Consider the following 23128-nt stretch of genomic DNA (forward strand, 5'->3'; position numbering starts at 1 on the left):
TCGTGATGAAATTTTTTAAATTTATATTCATCTTATTTTTTATGCATAAAATAATGGGGATTATTTATTTACTTTGTCGAGTTTTGCAACAAAAATCTCTTGACATCTTAAATGCAATTGATCTTGTATCAACTACTAAAACATTGCTTTGAACTTTGAGAGATGTCGAATTTGATTTTTTCCTTGCACATGTGCAATCTGTTTGCACACAATATGAAATTGACATACCAAATATAAATACTTCGTATAAAAAGGCTATAGGTCGTTCATGTCAACAACAAGAATCAGTGACAGTTTACCAACATTATCATTATGATATATTTAACTCAATAATAGATTTTCAGTTGGAAGAATTAAATTTTAAATTCAGTGATGGGACAGTGGAATTCCTTGCACTTATCTCTGATTTAGAACCTAAGGACAACTTTAAATCATTTACATTAAACGAGAACTTGCTAAAGATATCGATTCGAATTCGATCATAGATAAATTCTATTTCACAAAACATCGAAGAGTACAACTTTAATAGTGTAATATTTTTTTTTCCAATTTTATGTACTTTAAATTTATTTTATTTTTTTATATTTTGTGTTATGTATTTGGATTGAAACTTTACTGTTAACTTGATAAATTTATATATATGAGTTAATGATTGATCTTGAAAAATATATATTTACTTTGTAGACCAGGGTAGAAAAAATTTCTGGCTCCCTCGGTTAAAAATAAAAAAAAAACTTTATATTTGTAATACAAAGAGCACTTGCAAAAAGCTCACACAGAGCAGCTTACTCAATTTTCTCTCACACTTGGATCACACAGCTCTCACTCACACTTTTCTAATGCACACAGCACAGGGAGGGATCTTGAAAACACAAACAAGAACACACTACAACACTCACTTATACAGCATAAGTCGATTTATATGTCCCGCTTATGAGCAAGTTCTAGTGAAAATTCTCCTCTGCGCTCATTGGCTGCAACTTGAATACTAAGATGGCTGCTTTGTCGTGACCCAGGTGGCTTGTTTCCTGTGCTAGTGGTTTGAAGCTTGGTTCACAAGCTAGCATTTTATGACATCTCACCCATCTGGCATTCATATTTGTTGGGTAAGGAGATTGAGTGTATATTAATTAGATTGATCACACATGTAGTAAATATTTTACTAGGAGATTGAAACATAAGTTCATAATTTACTTATGTCTCAAGTACGAGGTCATGAACTAAAATCGGTTGATCTAATGTCTCTCACAAGACCTTGCTTTAAATAAATATCGTCCTTACGTCTCAAGTATGCGAGGACACGACCATGGAGCCCTAACCCTTCTCCTTACTGCTTCGACCCATAACCTTCAAATAAATATGTGTGAGGTCATCTGAAATCAAACGACTCTTCCTACACCATAAATGTATCAAAATATTAATTAAAAAAACCTACCCTTTAAAATATAAAATAAAAGGAACATAACAGGACTGATTCACCACATATAAATCTCCATCATTTTCACCTTTTGTTTAATGAAAAAAGAACTATCAACATAGTATAAGTTTGAAGATAGACGAGAAGGCTGGAGAAGGCAGGCCAAGATCAAAGAAATGTTATCGAACACAAGTTTTGAAGCTGCCCCTTTGTTGGAGCGTAGCAACAGTAGTGTAGAAGAAGGTGAAAACAAGAGGCTGCGGTGGAAGAAGGTGTTAGATGTAGAAGAGGCCAAGAACCAAATCTTGTTTTCACTGCCCATGATTCTCACTAATGTTTTCTACTACTTGATAACTTTGGTCTCTGTCATGTTCGCTGGTCATCTCGGAGAGCTTGAGCTTGCTGGAGCCACCCTGGCTAACTCATGGGCTACGGTCACTGGTTTTGCCTTCATGGTAACTCAACCTCGCACTTCTTTTCATGATTTTTTCCAAGTAATAAGTCGGGCTCATATCTTAGTTCTTGCCTTGTATTTCTTCCTTGATTCCATCTTCATCCCATTTTTCACTTCTGTTTCTAGAATTGTTTAAAACCGACAAGATGTGTCTGCCAGAATTGAAATGTGAGATATTGTCAAGATTTTTGTGCTCCACATGTTGCTGTGTATGATAAGATTGACCAATTAAAAAACAACAAACGGAGAGCTAGCCTTTATTGCCAAATCAAGACTAGGACTCCATAATGTTCGCTTACAATTCTGTTGTGGTATGGTCACCATCATTTGTCATGGCAATAATGAATTTAGCAGCACGTTATCATTGGCTTTAGAAAAACAACATGTAAAAGCCCAGCACATTAGCTACATCAAGGCTGGGCTGAGTTTTATTTAGATCGTTGATTGTATAGCCTCTAGAGCAGTAGAAGAAGCCTGTTGAAATGGCAAGAGTCCAGGTGGGTTGCATGTTTGTTCCCAGATCACCCAGTAAATTAAGGACAGAGTTTCCATAGGCACTAGGCAGGTGGTGGTGATCAGAATTCAAATTGTGTTGTAATTGAAGAATTGGTAGTGCATTGTGTCAAAACACTGTACAGATCATGATAATATTAGTATAATTAGCTAAAAAAACTATCATACGCTTCATTCAATCATAAGTTGTCCTCCTTTTTTTAATGATCAAGGTATCTTTGGACAAGCTTTAGCTTTTTTATCTTAAAATTAAGTCTTTTCTCTTTCTGTTCTTAGACGGGTCATCCACATTAGAATTGGTGCATTTACCAGATATTTTTTTTCTGGCAGACTCAGTTTTGATTCCAACTACTTACAACCCTTAATTCAGGTTTTATCTTCATGGTCTCGGTGTCCTTTGAAAGCCTCTTTTGAGACGATGATATTTTGTTGATTCTCGTTTTACCCTCTCCTGTTGTTTTTCTTTTTTTCCAGGTAGGGTTGAGTGGAGCACTTGAAACACTATGTGGTCAAGGATTTGGTGCAAAGATGTACAGAATGCTAGGAATTTATCTTCAAGCATCCTGCATTATATCATTCATCTTCTGTATTACCATATCGGTTATATGGTTCTATACAGAGCCAATTCTGTTATTACTCCATCAAGATGCTCACGTTTCTATGACTGCTGCTCTCTACATGAAGTATCTCATTCCTGGATTGTTCGCATATGGCATTATGCAGAACATCCTGAGGTTTCTTCAGACACAATCTGTAGTAATGCCCCCTGTGGTATTCTCATTAATACCACTGTGCATTCATATCGGTATTGCTTATGCTTTGGTTCACTATACAGCTCTTGGGTTCAAGGGAGCTCCACTGGCAGCATCAATTTCACTATGGATATCATTCCTAATGTTAGCCATTTATGTGATTTGTGCAAAGAAATTTGAGCATACATGGGCTGGATTTTCATTTGAGTCATTTCATTACATTCTTCATGACTTGAAACTAGCCCTGCCTTCTGCTGCAATGGTATGGTAAGTGAAAGTTTACAAGATTCCGTTCAGTTCTTGATCGTGACTAATAAAATCTCACTAGCAATCCACTTCCCAAAATGTTTTGCCAGCTTAGAGTATTGGGCCTTTGAGATTCTGGTGTTCCTAGCAGGACTGATGCCAGGCTCAGAAATAAGCACCTCATTGATCGCAATATGGTACGTTCAATTACTATTGTTTGTCTTTACCATCTCTTGAAATAAAATTTCTGTTTTGACGCTAGTTTCTCGTTCTTACTCTGGTTGTCCCTTTTTTTTTTTGAATATTCAGTGTAAACACAGAAACTGTGGCCTACATGTTAACCTATGGTCTCAGTGCCGCTGCAAGGTTTGCTGATAATTTGAATTAAAATTTCGTTTGTTTTGTTATTGTTTCATTTTTCTGTTTTAGATATTGAAATTAATAACTTCATGTAACAGCACAAGGGTGTCAAATGAATTAGGAGAGGGCAATCCAGATAGAGCTAAGAATGCTATGGCTGTGACTCTCAAGCTCTCTGTCCTTCTTGCTCTTCTTGTTGTTCTGGCTCTAGCATTTGGTCACAACATCTGGGCTGGACTTTTCAGTAGCAGCCCTACAATAGCAAAGGAATTTGCATCAATGGCTCCCTTTCTTGCAATCTCGATTGCTCTTGATTCTGTGCAAGGTGTCTTATCAGGTTCGAAACATGCACTTTTCTGTAGATATGGGAAGTTTATTATTTTCAATTTTTCTCATATTTGTCATCAATGAAAGGGAATCAGATACACTCTTTCTGATTAGAGGACTAATCACAATTTCCTTGATCATTCTTTTCTCAGAATCAATTTGCTTAGATTTTAGAAATGGTTTATAGAGTAAAGTTATCATAATTTTATTTTATTTTTGAAGAATATAAGGCCCTGGAGGGAATATCCTTCAATGATGTGCTTCTTCTATTTTACTAAATTCAGAAGCTCCTTATCATCTATACACAAACCTTTCCTATCAAATTGAAAACAAAAAACCTTTTTTCACAAAATGCATTTGACATACTGCAGGGGTGGCCAGAGGTTGTGGCTGGCAGCACTTGGCTGTTTATGCGAACTTGGCAACATTCTATTGCATTGGCATGCCTGTAGCTTGTGTTCTTGGATTCAAGTTAAAGCTATATGTTAAGGTAAAGCAACATTGTCAAAGAAATGTAACAAGGCTGGAGCCTGTACTAACTTTTATGAATTCTGATGTATTTACTTTGGTGCAGGGTTTATGGATTGGCTTAATCAGTGGCCTTTGTTGCCAAGCCGGTACCCTCTTGATAATCACAATAAGGACCAATTGGACTACAACAGATCTGTCTATAACCAAAGATAAAGAGAACCCCATTGCCGTCTAACAGTATCTTCTCCATTAATTGTCGACAGACAGCTTAGCTGAACTGCAAGTTACTAGCAAGTAGCAAAATGTTAGTCATGAAATCAATATGCGTTTGGTAGAAACAAGCTTTGTCTTATGATGCAGTGGCTTTCTATAAAGAAATATATAGATTTTCTATTCACAGACCAAGAACAATGACTCTGTCAAAATTTCAGGCTGGAGAGAGCATTTGAACTTCAGTTGCATGCACGAGGTTAAGCTCAGACGTTTATGCACTTGGTTGGGATTTGTTTCAACTAAATTGCTCCCTCGAATTCTGTCATGGTTGTGATTCAGATTAAAAAAAGTCGGCAAAAACCTACAATCAACTTCTCACTTTTGATGTCCCACGAATCTCGTTGCTTACACCTTCAGAGGGATTTTACCCCAAAAAAGACATAATCTGAACCATTTCAACATATAATTCAAGGACTTATCTGTTGAGACTTGCCGGTGTTTCTTCAGAACTCGTATGTTGAGATATGCTGTGTATTTTTTTTTTCCTTTTGTTTTAATGAAAAAATACGCATATAATAAGAAAAAGAAGGTGCAGATTGGCTTGGAGAAGCTGCTGCGTAGCCAAACCAACATACACAATGACTTGTGATGATGTGTGCTCATATCGGCACATGGTAGGCCATCCAAGAAATATTATCCCTCTGGAACCACATAGAAGGTTTTGTCTTGAAAATACACCTCTTAAGGAGAGAGGTTGACCCTTGTGCTTATAAATGATCAAGGCCCTCATCTCCTAGCCGATGTGGGATAGTGACATTATTATAGCCTTCCAGGCAAGAGACTTAGGTAGTCGCACATGGCTAACATCCCTATAGATAACGTTAATGATGATGTGTGCTCACACCCGCACATGACAAGCTCTCTAAGGTGTATTATCTCACTAGAATCATATAGTGAGTTTGTCTTGAAAAGGCATCTCTTACGGAGAGAAGTTGAACCTTATGTTTATATGTGATCAAGGCTCTCGTCTTCTGACCGATGTGGAATAGTGACATCATCAACTTAGAAGGCCATGCTTAATAAGTTGTCTTTCACTAATACACCACCTATCTTTCCCTACTAATGAGACTTTATACGCCCTAGAAACTTTGTCTCTAGCTTCTCATGGTTTGGACCTTACTAAATCTTCCACATATCTTCCACATTGATAACCAACAAAAAAATAGAGACCACTTTCATTCAGATAAATTTCTTTTCAGGAACCTTATTATTATTATTTTTGTTTATTTTATCTATCTTGCTCTTAGGAGCATTGAACATGTCATTTACCAAATTGGCTTCTATTTCCTTATCATAATTAACACCTTTAGCAGTAACAATTGCCAATATTTGTCAACAAGAAATGAAATGAAAAAATGAAGTTGGATTTGTTATTTCATTTTTCAATAAGTTTCTCTACTCTAAAAACAACTTAACCTTCAGCGTAAGGACCTTCACTCTTAATGTGGCCCAACTCCATCTAGTAATTACTCCTACCTAACACTCTCCTCGCTAAAAAGTTTTTTTCTAAGGTATTGTTAAACCAAGTAAGAATTTTCTTTATCTTTAATCTCTTAAAGATCCATTATAGCTTAGGCTGTCCAGCTTCAAGAAAAGCACCATGAAAACAAATCTCAATAATTGGAGAGGTTTCTATAGTTGAAATCAAGGGTGGGGGCATTTGTGGTTTCTTATGATGTCGAGGAAAAAAATCTAGTACTTGTTTGATGTTTGATTTGGCAAAATACAATTTGATTTCATTGATTTAGAACAATTGAAGTTTTACGGATCGAGTTTGAAACTAAAATTAATGTTTAGGGACTGGATTGAAAAAAATTAAGGAAAATGGTTGGTATATGCAATATATGCATCAGCATGTGAGAACACCAATCTAATTTGGGTGATGCATGCAATGACTACCATTATTCATTGACGGCCTTCCTTGATATCATTTGGTTTGTCTCGACAACCTCTTCCCTCCAAGACAGCACAAATGCATAAAGGAGGTTTGGTTTGGCTTTGACGGCCTAATCTTCCTTTCTTTTTTTTCTCTCTCTCTCTTCTCTCTCCTTCCCTTGATTTTTTGCACATGACATTATCTAAAATAGCAAAGTGTCTCATTTGTTTTTAGATATCAAACTTGGTCCTCAGTCTTTTATTTTAGTTTTTTTTTTCAATTTCATCCTTAAATGTTAAGTTCTCTAGGAATTGTGTTTTGTAATTTTATGCGATTTGCTTTCTATTTGGTTATTTTGGTATCATGAATCGGATCACGAGTTTGGCTGAATAACCGAGCTGTTTTTCTTTTTGTTCTTTTTTAATTATTATTTTTTTGCAATTTCATCATTTATCATCAGATTTGTTGAGAATTGAGTTTCATGATTTTTTTTTGTTTGATTTCGTATTGGGTTATTTTAGTATCGAGACTTAGGTCGTGATTTTAACAGGTTAGTCTGGATTGAGTAGGGTCAATTTTATTTTGTACTTTTTGTTATTTGATTTTTTTTTTATCAAATGCATCCTTCAACATTCGGTTAGTTGGGCATTAGGCTTTGTTATTTTTTTTATTTGCTTTATATGGATTTATCTCAGTCTCATAATCCGGGAAAAGATGACCTAGATCTCAAGTTTGATAGGCTAAGCCTGGTTGACTTGCATCTTTTTTGTCCTTTTTTTTCGAATTAACTTTTTCTCTAATTTCATCCATCAACATTTGATTGATGGAGAATTAAGCATCGTATGTTTTTCTAAATTGTTTTTCATGGGGTTATTAGGTTCTTATGACCCAAGTCGTGGATTTGAAAGGTTAAACCAGATTGACTTATATTGTTTTTTGTCCTTTTTCTAAATTGAATGTTTTTTTTTTCAATTCCATCTTTCAACATTTTATTGATTGAAAATAGAGTTTCATTATTTATTTTGAATTATTTTCTATAGGATTATCATAATTTCATGACTCCGGTCATGAATTTAAAAGTTTATCACAGGTTGGTACAAGCCGATCTTGTATGTTGTTATCTAAATATTTTTTAAAAATATATTATCTAATATACCTATATTTTCATATCTAAAAAAGGTTTCTTACAATATGCATAGAATTTTGAATTCTTGATAATAAAAAATCTATTGAAAAACATATTAGTAATACATGAGAGAGGTTGGTTCTAGCGGGAAAGGGCTAGTCCTCCCTGTGAGGCAAACACAGTTTGAATCCTCACTAGTAGTGGAACTCATTTTAAGATGCCCGACGATACCAGGAAGAGGATTGGTCTTTTGGTTTGGAAAGGGTCGGAGAATACCCTGGTACAACAAAAATAAAAAATAAAATACATGAGCATTTTATTTTTGTGGTAAAAAATAATTACAATCCTTAGCAAAGCGCGAGCGAGATACTTATCCAAGTATAATGGAAAGGTCATCAGTGAAGAAGCCAGCCCAGATATCATGACCGCAGATTAAACCAATCCATAATCCCTGATCCCAAATTGTCCCACAACAGAATATGAAAATCGATAGAAGAAAGATTGAAAATAACATGAGTAAACAGAATATGAAAATCCAGAGGACAAAGATTGAGAATAAGATGAGTTACTAGGTGCATTTTCCTCAATTTTGTATGCAGGGAAATTGCTGTCATAGAAGGTGAAAATGTCTAATATGTGTCTGTGAATAGCTGCATTCTTGTGTAAGTAAACGCAGAAACAGACTTTTTTTGTTTGGCTTCACCTTAGAATAAAGCTTGAACTTAAATCCGAGGAGGGTTGCCATCGGCATTCCAATGCAAAAGAATGTTGCCACATTTACAATAACAGCCAGATTCTGCCAACCACACCCTCTTGTTACCCCTGCGTCAAATTAAAATACTTACATTAAGATCTGAACAAGTCATACAGATAGCCACCTCAAGGAAAGGATAGAGAAATTAGAGCAGATAAGGAAAGAAATAGGATCCTTGAAACCTGTAAAGACGACTTGGAAGGCATCAAGTGCGATAGAGATAGCAAGGAAAGGTGTCATCGAGGCAAAGGCTTTTATAATGGAAAGGTCATCAGTGAAGAAGCCAGCCCAGATATCATGACCAATGACTAGTGCTAAAACAATTAGAAGAGCAAGAACGACAGAGAGCTTGAGAGTCGTAGCCATGGTTTGTTTAGCTTTATCAGGATTTCCTGCTCCCAACTCATTAGACACCCTTGTACTATTAACAGAAATTCGTCGTTTCATTATCTAAAAGCGTATACGATCAAATTACGGAAATGCTATAACTAAGAAATGTCAAATTAATTTCCAACCATTTACCTCACAGTAGCGCTTAGACCTGAGGTACACATGTAGGCAATGTCTTCTGTGTTCACACTGAAGAGAAACGAAAACATCACCAAAGTCAAGTCAGGAAAACAAGTGCAGAACAGTTAGATTTTGGCAAAGAATGTATTGTGGTGTAAACTGTAAAGCATACCACATTGCAATCACAGATGTAGTTAGTTCTGCGTTTGGCATCGTTCCTGCTATGAGCACCAAAAGCTCGAATGCCCAGCACTCCAGACTAGCAAATCATCAAAGAGAGCTTGTAAGATATATGACATCACAAACCTGCTACCAATAAAATGAAACATTTTTGTTCTCTTACCACACCATTGCAGCAGAGGGTAGGGCCAGTTTCAAGTTTATTGGGATGTGACGTAATGATTCAGAAGAGAACCCCTCCCAAGTATGTTTAAATTTCTTTGAATAAATCACATATATGACCAACACAAGAGTTGAAATCCACAAAGATATTGAAACCGCCAACGAAGCTCCTCTGAAACCAAGAGCTGTCTTATGATCCAATGCATAAGCTGTCCCGATGTGAATGCACATTGGGATTCCTGAAAGCAGGATGAGGGGCATGACAACAGATTGTGTCTGAAGAAACCTCAAGATGTTTTGAAGGAATCCAAATGCAAATATGCCTGGAATCAAATACTTTAAGTAAAGAGCAGCAGCTTTTGAAATTTGAGGATCTTGACGAAGGAAGATGAGTAAAGGCTCTGTGTAAAGCCAGATAATGCTTATGATTATGGAGCACAGAAAGGATATGATGCAGGAAGCTTGAAGATGAATTCCTAATGTTCTGTATAGTCTTGCACCAAAACCTTGACCACAAAGTGTCTCAAGTGCTCCACTTAATCCAGTCTGGGAAAAGGAAGAGAAAGAGAAAGAAAATTAGAAAGCAGGATCATATGCATTATACTTGATAAACAAAAAGAGTTGATCGAAGCATTAGGCCCAAAAGGACTAAAACATTGCTCTATGTAGCAGAAAAAGGAATCAATTCAAATTAAGGATGCAAACCACTGTGGTGAGTGTGTTGAGAAGGGTTTTTGGATTTAATCATAAAATTATAATTAATGTTTAGGAGTCGCCACCTAGTATTATGGTTACTAGAAATCTATGGTCTACGTGAGTCTGAGTAAGCGACTGGTTGTGCAAGGGGAAGACGCATCACCCCCAGTGCACCCTATCTAAGATAAGCTGCATTGCTGTTTAATTATTTTTCTAAGTCGGGTTTCTATTCGTTGGTCTTTTCTAAGGTTCAAGGCAGATCTCTCTTCATGAGAAAGTCTCTACTTTATCGGGTTAAATTCTAATCGTATTTTTACACCTTATATCTTTAATACCTGAGGGTGTACGTTATCGTGTAATTTTACACCATACAAATATTAAAGTCTACATCTAGACAAATGTTTTTGATATTTTGGTCAAACCCTAATGGATAATCATAAACTGGTTATAATATCTATTTTTTGGATTTTCAAAACATAAGAAAGATGCAAATTATTTTTAATGAAAATATGCATTGAGAATTTTTAGGATTTGATCGTATGCATGAAAACAAATTTTTTTTTTTTTGTTTTTGAAAAGGGAAATTAATTCAAAAGTTTTTGAGACTTTTTTAAAAAAAATATTTTGAATTTTGTTTTTTTTTAAAAAAATATTTCAGAGAAAACCGGGTATTTTAATACCAGATTTGTATTTTACAGTGTAAATATACAACCCGATATTATGCAAAATTGGTAGAAAAATATTTAAGAAAATCACAATTTTTTTTGAAATGATTTTTGAAATTTTTTTAGATTTGTTTTAAAAAATAATATTATAATATATATTATATTATATTATATTAACTATGTGGGCTGGGTCGGCCCAGCTAACTGGGCCGAGCCCAGGGACTTTGGGTTGGGCCAATCTCAGCCCAACATACCCTTTTATTTTCTTTTTAGGGCGGGCCAGACCCAAATGGTCCAGCCCAGGCTCGCATGGTTGTTGGCCCGACCCACTAACCATGCAAATTAATAAGGCAGCATGCAGAACCAGATTGGTCATTGGCTGCAAATTTTGTCAATTTAACCCTTAATTGACCCAAAAACTTCAATTTTCGTGCAATGTGGCCCCTAATTTCAATCAATTAACTTGGTAAAAATTAAATTTGGTCTCTTAAAATTTCAATCTTCTCAATTAAGCCCAAATTAGGCTCCGAAACTTAATGTTTCACCAATTAAGCCCCAAATAAAATTAATTTGACCAATTTAAAGTATAATTAAGTCCTTGCACTTAATTAAATCCTTCAATTGGACCCAAATTAATTCTTAAACAAAATTAAAATTCAATTTGGCCCATGATTAAATCAAATTGGCCTATTAAAAATTTAATTATGTCCTTGGACTTAATATTTATGCAAATTCATCCAATAATCATTTAATTTGACCTTAAATTTGCATTTTTTCTTCATTTTTTTGGCATAATGGGATACAACTAGACCTTGAATTTCCTCTAAAATTGCAGCTTGGTTTTTATGTATATTTTTTTGGAATCCTTTCCTGTCTGCTTGCTTGACGTCACCAGCCTTTATTATTATTATTAGTTTAATTTTTTTTAAAAAATGATTTTTGGGGAATAACCCAGAATTGGGTTATGAATGGGCTACTACTGTTTAATTTCTAACCAAATCTTTCACTTCTTTTTCAATTTTCAGCAATTAACAATATTTGTTAATACTTCCTCAATTTAAAAGGTTTTTTTAACTATGAATATTGTTTTTAAAAATATTTTGAAAATAAAATAAAAATTAATTTTTTTTATTTAAAAACTGTCCTAACAGCAGCTCTAAACACCCCCTTCACCTTCTCAGTCTAAAATTTAAAACCTCAAGCAAGCATTCATGACTTACTGAGCATATGGTACTACCGAGTCAAAATTATAAATACAAACAGATATGATATATAATTACGATAGTTCAATGACCTAACGAAACGGACAAAAAAAATAAAATTCACTGACTATAATTTATGAGGAAGAAAAATCCTTGTCGGCTTGGCCCTTACGCGTTTCTCTCAGTTCTGCTTTAAAATAATTTCATAGATTGAAAATCTTTGACTTGTTTTTCTCAAACTCAAAATCACGTGAAAAACATCGACAAAAAGATCAATAAAGGCTGTTGCCAACCAGTGGTTCAATAGTAAACAATTTCGTTTATTTTTCATATAATCTCAAAATTAAATTTTATAATTATTAATATGATAGTCATTAAAAATTTATATAATTATTAATTTTAAAGCACGTAAAATTAGTCGAGATACACACGAGTTACTCTAAACATCTATGTTAATAATAATAAAATAAAAACTCCTGCTATTATTTATTGGTTGCATGTGCCCCAATAAATGAATGACTCGAGGAATTGAGGCAAGAATTGATGGTTGACGCTACTCTCTCAGTAATTTTAATGTTATTTATTGAATGGTAGCTTTTAATCTTGATATTTTCTTAAAAAAGGGTTGCATCATTGTTTATTTAATACTTTTTATTTAAGATAAGATTATTATAATGACCTTTTTTTTTATTACTGCTATTTAAATTACTCCACTCGATGTTCATATTATTTTTTACCCTATAATATTGTTGTTGACTTTCTATATATCTAGGCCACCATTTAAATTATAGAGTAATTCTTGACAATTATATCACAAAATAGGAACAAGGAAATAAAAAAAAAAATTAAACGTTAAAGAGGATGGTTTATGGAGAGAGGCTTTTACTTTAAGGAAGAACTTTAATTATGTGTTACTAAGGGTGTATTATACCTCAGGAAAAATAATAATTAAACTTGTTTAGTTAAACATAAAATCTAATCATTAAAGAAATTAATTCCTTGTGTATGGGTGAAAACGAGATTGAGTTATGAATTTCAATGGTTCTTAACAATTACCAAACAAAACTTCTATAAAATCTATTATCTATATATTTTCATCAGTTATCATACAAATTCAATTAATCTATGCACATTTATTTTTGGTAATGATTTTTTTTTTCAATTTTCCTAAAACATTTAATATAAAATATAAAATTGAAGGAAACATGTTTGTTAATATAAATCGAAACTATTTTTTCAAAACATGTATTTTCTATTTCTTTAATTCTCTAGAAAATTTAAAAAAACACGAAAAGGATTGTTTTCCAAATTTTCTAATATAAAATTAAGGATCTTGTTTGATTCATCTAATAATTATTCATGTCATTTTTGTTTTCAATTATAATGTAAGATAAACAAGGCCATTGTTTTTATTTTGAAAAAAGTTATTTAGTAAACATATTTTATTAGATTTTTAAGGTTTTTTTTAGAATGAACAATAAAAATCAAGATGGAAATTAAAAAAAAAAACCTTTGTAATTCAATTTGTAATACTCAAATTTGTATTTAGAGGGACCCCTGAAACATATTTTATTAGACTTTTATACTATTTTTAGATAGCGAACCTTATTTTTAGAAAGAATAGAACACTTATTGATATGCTTTACTTTATGTTAGTGAATGCTAAATTGTCTACTAGTTTGTGGATGGAAGCTTTACTCACTGCTTGTTATATACATAATAGAAATCTTTCTAGAAAATTAAAAGTTTCTCCATACGAATTGTGGAAGAAAAGAAAACCAAACTTAATTAACTTAAAGTTTGGGGTTGCCTTGCCTTTTATAGAGTTCCAGATCCTAAAAGGATAAAATTAGGACTTAGAGTTTTAAAGGAGAATTTTGTTGGCTATGCTGAAAATTCAAAAGCATATAGAATATTGGATTCAAGTTCTAATGTCATTGTGGAATCCAGAGATGCTAAGTTTATTGAAAATAAATTTCAAACTAATTCCAACTTAATTAGTGAATGAATCAATAATTCTAAAATTGAAATAGAGTCAACAAATAATTCAGGTTTTGACCTAAATTATAGAAATAAAAGAGCTCAAATTGATCATTGTATTGAACTTAGAAGAAGCTAACGTGCCAGAAAAGAAAATAATTTACATCTGAATTATATATCTTCACAATCTATTGTTTCCTTAGTTGAAGGCAATAAGACTAATGTGCTTAATAAGATGTCAATCATTATTAGTAGTTGAAGATGACTTTAAAACATACAAAGAGGTGATGATGTCTCAAGATGTTGCTTTTTGGAAAGAAGCAATTAATGATGAGATTGTCTCATATTATATAATAATACTTGGGCTATTGTTGATTTGCCTCCGATTCCAAGGTATTGGATTTAAATGGGTTTTCAAAAGAAAATATAATACTGATGGATCAATTCAAACTTTTGAAACAAGGTTAGTAGCCAAAGACTTTAGACAATAGAAAGGAATAGACTATTTTGATACATATGCTCTAGTGGCTCGTATAAAATCTATAAGAATAATTTTGGCTTTATCATCAATCTATAATTTATATGTACATCAAATGGATATTAAGATAACTTTCCTTAATGGTGAATTAGATGAGGAGGTCTATATGGAATAACTAGAGGGTTTTGCTCTACCAGGAAATGAGCATAAAGTCTGCAAATTGATTAAATCTCTATATAGATTGAAACAAGAACCTAAGCAATGGCATGAGAAATTTGATTATGTAATATTATAATATGGTTTTAAACATAATAGTGTTTATAAATGTATTTATTCTAAATTTACAAATGATTTTGGTGTGATAATATGTCTTTATGTAGATGACATGCTCATTATTAATACTACCATGAATGGTGTTAATGATACAAAAAAGTATCTAACCTCAAAATTCAAAATGAAAGACTTAAATAAGGTATATTTTTGGGTATCAAAGTAAGAAAACATAGTGGAGGGTTTTGCTTTTTGTCAATCTCATTGTATTGATAAAGTCTTAAATAAATTTAATCATTTGAATATCAAAGAAGCAAATATTCCCTATGTTGTTTCCTTTAAGTTGACAAAAAATAGTGGTAGATCAATTGCTCAAATTGAATATGCTAGTACAATTAGTAGCTTAATATATGTCATGCATTGTAATAGACCAGATATTGCTTTCACATTATGTAAATTGTCTAGATCCACAAGTAATCCTAGTAAGGATCAGTGGAAAGAAATTACAAAAGTACTTGGTTACTTGAAAAAGACTATGAATCTTGGATTATTTTATAATAATCTTCTGTTATACTTAAAGGTTATATTGATGATAGTTGGATAACGAGTGTAAGTGATAATAAGTCAACCTCTAGATGGGTATTTATTTTAGGAGGTGGTGTTGTTTCTTGGGCTTCAAAGAAACAAACATATATAACTCATTCTACAATGAAATCCAAGTATGTAAAGAGGTAGAATGGTTAAGAAATATATTTTTGGATATTAAGTTATGGCCCCAACTGATACCATATATCTTCTTACATTGTGATAGTGAAGCAACTATGTCTAAGACATTTAGTAAAATTTACAATGAAAAATCTAGATATATCAGCTTGAGACATGAATATATAAGGTAGTTAATTTCTAACAGGATAATTATCATTGTGTATGTTAGATCTTGCAATAATATAGCAGATCTTTTCATTAAACGTCTCTCAAGAGATTTAGTTAGATACACTTTTGCTAGTATGAGATTAAGACCATTTAATTAAACTTACTAATAATAGGCACCCAACTCTTACTAGTACCTTAACTAGTTAGGAGTTTCATGGGTAATAACAAATTGTTATTAAGAGTGGTGTATACTAATTTGTGTATGAAATCAAGATTTATAAAATTAGTTTTCTAAATAAATAGGAGGATGAATGATTAACACTCTTAATGAAATATCAATATAAGGAGATTTCACCTATATAAAGTAGTGATGCTTCAATAAAAGTTTGGAAAACTTTGTAAATGTTCATGAATTTAGGAAATAGCACAAGGCCATATTATTGCTAAAATAATGGTGAACTTCTGTTTTGGATTAATTGGATCACGTGTGTAGTATTTTCAATTCTATTGAATGAAATCTTGATTTAAGCTTTTTTGTCATCATGATTTCTTTAGAGTTTTGAAATGCTTACACTAAGAAGATGTTTAAATCTAAAAATACCTTATTTTATGTATGAAACATGGTACCACCTAATTTACAAGCTAAGTTGGGGATAATTGTTAAAATATAGCTTGTATATTAGGTAGTTAAAGAGAACCTTATCCCAAATTGAAAAGGTAAGAGGTTTTGTTATATCTTATAATGTGAGGGACATCAAATCAGTTCTTAATAGGTAAGGGAATTAGTTGCATAGAGTAGCTCAAATGGTCGAGTTCTATTGAGACTAAATTATAGTAAGAAAAATTGATGAATATGTTACCTTCATAAACTCCACTGAAATATAAGGGTTTTTAGGCATAATTATAAGAAAGACCTTTCATTTCATCCATATAGCTTTGTTGCTTGATTTTCAAATTCAAGAAGACTAGTACAAAATTGTTTGATCCAACCATAAAGCCATACCGTGAACAGAAACCAAGAAACACTTTTAACAATAAAAACAACATTTAAAAAAACCATGATGGCCAACAAATCCCCCATTTAAGGGAAAAGAACTTAGGAAAGAATTATACAGAAAAAAAACAGAAAGTCTAGAAGAGAAAACACACAAGGAGTCATATAAACAAAACAAAAATAGAGAGCAAAACTAGCATGATTTATTTTCCTCCCTTTGCATTTTACCATTAACTTTAACCATATAAGGAAAAAAAGGATGCATACCTTAAACCAAATTAAGGAGGAGACACAAATATAGCATTAATCTTGTGATAACAATTGAAAGCAAAATAAAATATAAAAAAGAAACGCAAAAAATTAATAAAAGTTAAGCAGGATAATTAAAACGAGGGGAAAATGAATTTGATTCTTAGGAGTTCGACTTAAGTTGTAAACATATTGAAGGCAAACTTAAACAATATCATGCACTCTCATAAAGTACCACTCCTTACCAATAAGCTCTACAATACCAAGTTTTACTAAGGTTAATAGAAAATCTCGATTTGGATCGGAAATACATATCTATAAAAGAACCCAACAACTAGAAGCTCAAATGCTCTTTAGAAAGCATCGGTATTTAACATAACTTCACTATTGTTATTAGAATATAATATAAATCATATTTTAGATCTCATCTAACAGTTTAAGTTTATGGATTGAGATGGTTCTTTAACATTGTATCAAAGCATTGTTGACTATGCGGTCATGAGTTTAAATCTCACCACCCCTATTTTATTTGATAAAATTAAGCACAAGGTAATGGTGGGTTTGTGCAAGTTTAAAGTCCAAAGAACTTTTATTTAAGGGGGTGAGTTAGATAACAATATAAATCATATATTACAATTTTACTTAATAGTTTAAACTTTTAGATTCAGATAGTTATTTAACATGATATTAGTATTTTGTTGACCAAGTGATCATGAATTTGAATCTCAATACTAAAATCCTATTAGTTAATTTTGATAATTAGTTTTTTATTATAACCATAAAAAATTGATGGATGTACGTCCAAGATTAAAAGTTTATTGATCATCTTTTTATCCTATAACTGTATGTTTTCTTCTATAGAAGAAGCATATGTGAAAATAATTTTTATTCTCTCAAAAGACTTTCTATATATGGATCAAGGTACATTTTCTTTTAAAAATCATAAAGTTATAAGATTACGAGCATTATGATTTATATTTGATTGTTTTTGTTTAAGAATTAAAGAAATATATACTTGGATTGAAAATATCCACGATTCAAGAAAAGGATAGGCTGGTGCCTTCCCTTATCAGCTTTTAATATTGGCCCGCTGAAGTTGTTCAAGCAATGAGAGCAGATTAGGTCTCCTGGTGCCTTCCCTTAGTGTCAAAAAGTAATATTATGACTGACACGAACAAGGAGAACTCAACTGTTTAACGAAAAAAGAGAATAAATGGGTTGTCGATCTGTTGAACGAAACAGCTGCAGGAACAACCAAAAACAAACACTTTCTAATACAAAGAGCACTTGCAAAACGCTCACACAAAGCTTTGTAATGCACACAGCACAGGGAGGGAGCACTTTACCCACACTTGAAAACACAAAGAAGAACACACTACAGCACTCACTTACACAGCATAAGTCGATTTATATGTCCCGCTTATGAGCAAGTTCTAGTGAAAATTCTCCTCTGCGCTCATTGGCTGCAACTTGAATACTGAGTTGGCTGCTTTGTCGTGACCCAGGTGGCTTGTTTCCTGTGCAAGTGGTTTGAAGCTTGGTTCACAAGTTAGCATTTTATGACATCTCACCCATCTGGCATTCATATTTGTTGGGTAAGGAGATTGAGTGTATATTAATTAGATTGATCACACATGTAGTAAATATTTTACTAGGAGATTGAAACATAAGTTCATAATTTACTTATGTCTCAAGGAGGAGGTCATGAACTAAAATTGGTTGATCTAATGTCTCTCACAGGACCTTTCTTTAAATAAATTTAGCATGTTTATGATTGTGATTGTTTTTTAAAATGTTTTTCACTTAGAAAAATATTAAAATAATATTTTTTTAAAAAAAAATTATTTTTGAAATCAGAACATTAAAAATAATTAATAACACCAAAAAAAAATAAAAAAAATTAACTTTTAAAAGATATTTTTAAAACACAAAAACAAAACCAATTTATCCTTACATCTCAAGCATGCGAGGACACGATCATGGAGCCCTAACCCTTATCCTTACTGCTTCGACCCGTAACCTTCAAATAAATATCGAGATGGGTGTGAGGTCATCTGAAATCAAACGACTCTTCCTAAATCATTTAAGACCCCTTTAAAATATACAATAAAAGGTACATAACAGGACTGATTCACCACATGTAAATCTCCATCATTTTCACCTTTTGTTTAATGAAAAAAGAGCTATCAACATAGTGTAAGTTTGAAGATAGACGAGAAGGCTGGAGAAGGCAGGCCAAGATCAAAGAAATGTTATCGAACACAAGTTTTGAAGCTGCCCCTTTGTTGGAGCGTAGCATCAGTAGTGTAGAAGAAGGTGAGAAGAGGAGGCTGCGGTGGAAGAAGGTGTTAGATGTAGAAGAGGCCAAGAACCAAATCTTGTTTTCACTGCCCATGATTCTCACTAATGTTTTCTACTACTTGATAACTTTGGTCTCTGTCATGTTCGCTGGTCATCTCGGAGAGCTTGAGCTTGCTGGAGCCACCCTGGCTAACTCATGGGCTACGGTCACTGGTTTTGCCTTCATGGTAACTCAACCTCGCACTTCTTTTCATGATTTTTTCCAAGTAATAAGTCGGGCTCATATCTTAGTTCTTGCCTTGTATTTCTTCCTTAATTCCATCTTCATCCCATTTTTCACTTCTGTTTCTAGAATTGTTTAAAACCGACAAGATGTGTCTGCCAGAATTGAAATGTGAGATATTGTCAAGATTTTTGTGCTCCACATGTTGCTGTGTATGATAAGATTGACCAATTAAAAAACAACAAACGGAGAGCTAGCCTTTATTGCCAAATCAAGACTAGGACTCCATAATGTTCGCTTACAATTCTGTTGTGGTATGGTCACCATCATTTGTCATGGCAATAATGAATTTAGCAGCACGTTATCATTGGCTTTAGAAAAACAACATGTAAAAGCCCAGCACATTAGCTACATCAAGGCTGGGCTGAGTTTTATTTAGATCGTTGATTGTATAGCCTCTAGAGCAGTAGAAGAAGCCTGTTGAAATGGCAAGAGTCCAGGTGGGTTGCATGTTTGTTCCCAGATCACTACAGTAAATTTAGAACAGATGGTGATCAGAATTCAAACGGTGTTGTAATTGAAGAATTGGTAGTGCATGATTGTGTCAAAACACTGTACAGATCATGATAATATTAGTATAATTAGCTAAAAACACTATGATACGCTTCATTAAATCATAAGTTGTCCTTCCCCTTTTTTTAATGATCAAGGACTCAAGGTGTCTTTGGACAAGCTTTAGCTTTTATATCTTAAAATTAAGTCTTTTCTCTTTCTGTTCTTAGACGGGTCATCCACATTAGAATTGGTGCATTTACCAGATATTTTTTTCCTGGAAGACTCAATTTTGATCCCAACTACATACAACCCTTAATTCAGTTTTATCTTCATGGTCTCGGTGTCCTTTGAAATTCTCTTTTGAGACGATGATTCTTTGTTGATTCTCTTTTTACCCTCTCCTGTTGTTTTTTTTTTTTTTTCCAGGTAGGGTTGAGTGGAGCACTTGAAACACTATGTGGTCAAGGATTTGGTGCAAAGATGTACAGAATGCTAGGAATTTATCTTCAAGCATCCTGCATTATATCATTCATCTTCTGTATTACCATATCGGTTATATGGTTCTATACAGAGCCAATTCTGTTATTACTCCATCAAGATGCTCACGTTTCTATGACTGCTGCTCTCTACATGAAGTATCTCATTCCTGGATTGTTCGCATATGGCATTATGCAGAACATCCTGAGGTTTCTTCAGACACAATCTGTAGTAATGCCCCCTGTGGTATTCTCATTAGTACCACTGTGCATTCATATCGGTATTGCTTATGCTTTGGTTCACTATACAGCTCTTGGGTTCAAGGGAGCTCCACTGGCAGCATCAATTTCACTATGGATATCAGTCCTAATGTTAGCCATTTATGTGATTTGTGCAAAGAAATTTGAGCATACATGGGGTGGGTTTTCATTTGAGTCATTTCATTACATTCTTCATGACTTGAAACTAGCCCTGCCTTCTGCTGCAATGGTATGGTAAGTGAAAGTGTACAGGATTCCGTTCAGTTCTTCATCATGACTAATAAAATCTCACTAGCAATCGACTTCCCAAAATGTTTTGCCAGCTTAGAGTATTGGGCCTTTGAGATTCTGGTGTTCCTAGCAGGACTGATGCCAAGCTCAGAAATAAGCACCTCATTGATCGCAATATGGTACGTTCAATTACTATTGTCTGTCTTTACCATCTCTTGAAATAAAATTTCTGTTTTGACGCTAGTTTCTCGTTCTTACTCTGGTTGTCCCTTTTTTTTTTTTGAATATTCAGTGTAAACACAGAAACTGTGGCCTACATGTTAACCTATGGTCTCAGTGCCGCTGCAAGGTTTGCTGATAATGTGAAATAAAATTTTTTTGTTTTGTTATTGTTTCATTTTTCTGTTTTAGATATTGAAATTAATAACTTCATGTAACAGCACAAGGGTGTCAAATGAATTAGGAGAGGGCAATCCAGAGAGAGCTAAGAATGCTATGGCTGTGACTCTCAAGCTCTCTGTCCTTCTTGCTCTTCTTGTTGTTCTGGCTCTAGCATTTGGTCACAACATCTGGGCTGGACTTTTCAGTAGCAGCCCTACAATAGCAAAGGAATTTGCATCAATGGCTCCCTTTCTTGCAATTTCGATTACTCTTGATTCTGTGCAAGGTGTCTTCTCAGGTTCGAAACATGCACTTTTCTGTAGATATGGGAAGTTAATTATTTGAGGATTATTTTCAATTTTTCTCATATTTGTCATCAATGAAAGGGAATCAGATGCACTCTTTCTGATTAGAGGACTAATCACAATTTCCTTGATCATTCTTTTCTCAGAATCAATTTGCTTAGATTTTAGAAATGGTTTATAGAATAAAGTTATCATAATATTTTTTTATTTTATTTTATTTTGAAGAATATAAGGTCCTGGAGGGAATATCCTTCAATGATGTGCTTCTTCTATTTTACTAAATTCAGAAGCTTCTTATCATCTATACACAAACCTTTCCTATCAAATTGAAAACAAAAAATCTTTTTTCACATAATGCATTTGACATACTGCAGGGGTGGCCAGGGGTTGTGGCTGGCAGCACTTGGCTGTTTATGCGAACTTGGCAACATTCTACTGTATTGGCATGCCTGTAGCTTGTGTTCTTGGATTCAAGTTAAAGCTATATGTTAAGGTATTGTCAAAGAAATGTAACAAGGCTGGAGCCTGTACTAACTTTTATGAATTCTGATGTATTTACTTTGGTGCAGGGTTTATGGATTGGCTTAATCAGTGGCCTTTGTTGCCAAGCCGGTACCCTCTTGTTAATCACAATAAGGACCAATTGGACTGCAACAGATCTGTCTATAACCAAAGAGAAAGAGAACCCCATTGTCGTCTAACAGTATCTTCTCAATTAATTGTCGACAGACAGCTTAGCTGAACTGCAAGTTACTAGCAAGTGGCAAAAAGTTAGTCATGAAATCAATATGCGTTTTGTATAAACAAGCTTAGTCTTATGATGCAGTGGCTTTCTATAAAGAAATAGATTTTATATTCACTGACCAAGAACAATGACTGTCAAAATTTCAGGCTGGAGAGAGCATTTGAACTTCAGTTGCATGCATGCACGAGGTTAAGCTCAGACGTTTGTGCACTTGATTGGGATTTGTTTCAACTAAATTGCTCCCTCGAATTCTGTCATGGTTGTCATTCAGATTAAAACAAGTCGGCAAAAACCTACAATCAACTTCTCACTTTTGATGTCCCACGAATCTCGTTGCTTACACCTTCAGAGAGATTTTACTCCAAAAAGAACATAATCTGAACCGTTTCAACATATAATTCAAGGACTCATCTGTTGAGACTTGTCGAATGTTTCTTCAGAACTCGTATGTTGAGATATGCTGTGTATTTTTTCCCCTTTGTTTTAATGAAAAAATACGCATATAATAAGAAAAAGAAGGTGCAGATTGGTTTGGAGAAGCTGCTGCATAGCCAAATCAACATAGACTGTTACATGTGATGATGTGTATCCATGCCCGTATATAGTAGGGCTCTCTAAAAGATATTATCTCACTGGAATCACATAGTGGGTTTTGTCTTGAAAAAGCGTCTTTTGGGCACAGAAATTGAGTCTTGTGCTTATAACCAACCAAAACCCTCGTTTCCTAGCTGATATAGGATAGTGGCATCATCATAGCATCTCAAACGAGAGGCTTGGATAGTCACACATGGCTGATGTCCCCACAGATAGCGTCAATGATGA

The 23128-nt window shown here is 33.6% G+C and overlaps 1 protein-coding gene across 4 annotated transcripts; it reads left to right on the top strand.

Annotated features, from left to right (window-relative positions):
• The first annotated feature begins 1421 nt into the window (after positions 1-1421).
• On the top strand, positions 1422-22845 carry LOC18110332 (protein DETOXIFICATION 19). Of its 4 annotated transcripts, XR_008056822.1 has the most exons (9): positions 1466-1660; positions 19145-19356; positions 20334-20878; positions 20968-21054; positions 21168-21224; positions 21316-21554; positions 21936-22054; positions 22131-22331; positions 22453-22845. XR_008056822.1 is itself a non-coding variant. In XM_006377703.3 (7 exons), exons 1-7 carry the CDS (start codon positions 1594-1596, stop codon positions 4773-4775), a joined length of 1458 nt encoding a protein of 485 aa, XP_006377765.1. In that variant the 5' UTR covers positions 1422-1593; the 3' UTR covers positions 4776-4951. The 4 variants fall into 4 exon arrangements, 2 of the variants coding, with proteins under 2 accessions (XP_006377765.1, XP_006388640.3); XR_002976858.2 differs by lacking the exon at positions 1466-1660 and having other exon boundaries at positions 18912-19356; XM_006377703.3 differs by lacking the exons at positions 19145-19356; positions 20334-20878; positions 20968-21054; ... (3 more) ...; positions 22131-22331; positions 22453-22845 and adding exons at positions 2859-3403; positions 3493-3579; positions 3692-3748; ... (1 more) ...; positions 4441-4559; positions 4644-4951 and having other exon boundaries at positions 1422-1872.
• The last annotated feature ends 283 nt before the right edge of the window (positions 22846-23128 follow it).

The sequence above is a fragment of the Populus trichocarpa genome, chromosome 11 (genome assembly GCF_000002775.5).
Source record: "Populus trichocarpa isolate Nisqually-1 chromosome 11, P.trichocarpa_v4.1, whole genome shotgun sequence".
Lineage (NCBI taxonomy): Eukaryota > Viridiplantae > Streptophyta > Magnoliopsida > Malpighiales > Salicaceae > Populus > Populus trichocarpa.

Coding starts and splice junctions, on each gene's coding strand:
- LOC18110332 (XM_006377703.3), top strand. CDS start 1,594: ATGTTATCGAACACAAGTTTTGAAGCTGCCCCTTTGTTGGAGCGTAGC. Junction 1,873..2,858: donor TCACTGGTTTTGCCTTCATG/GTAACTCAACCT, acceptor CTTTTTTTCCAG/GTAGGGTTGAGTGGAGCACT. Junction 3,580..3,691: donor ACCTCATTGATCGCAATATG/GTACGTTCAATT, acceptor TTGAATATTCAG/TGTAAACACAGAAACTGTGG.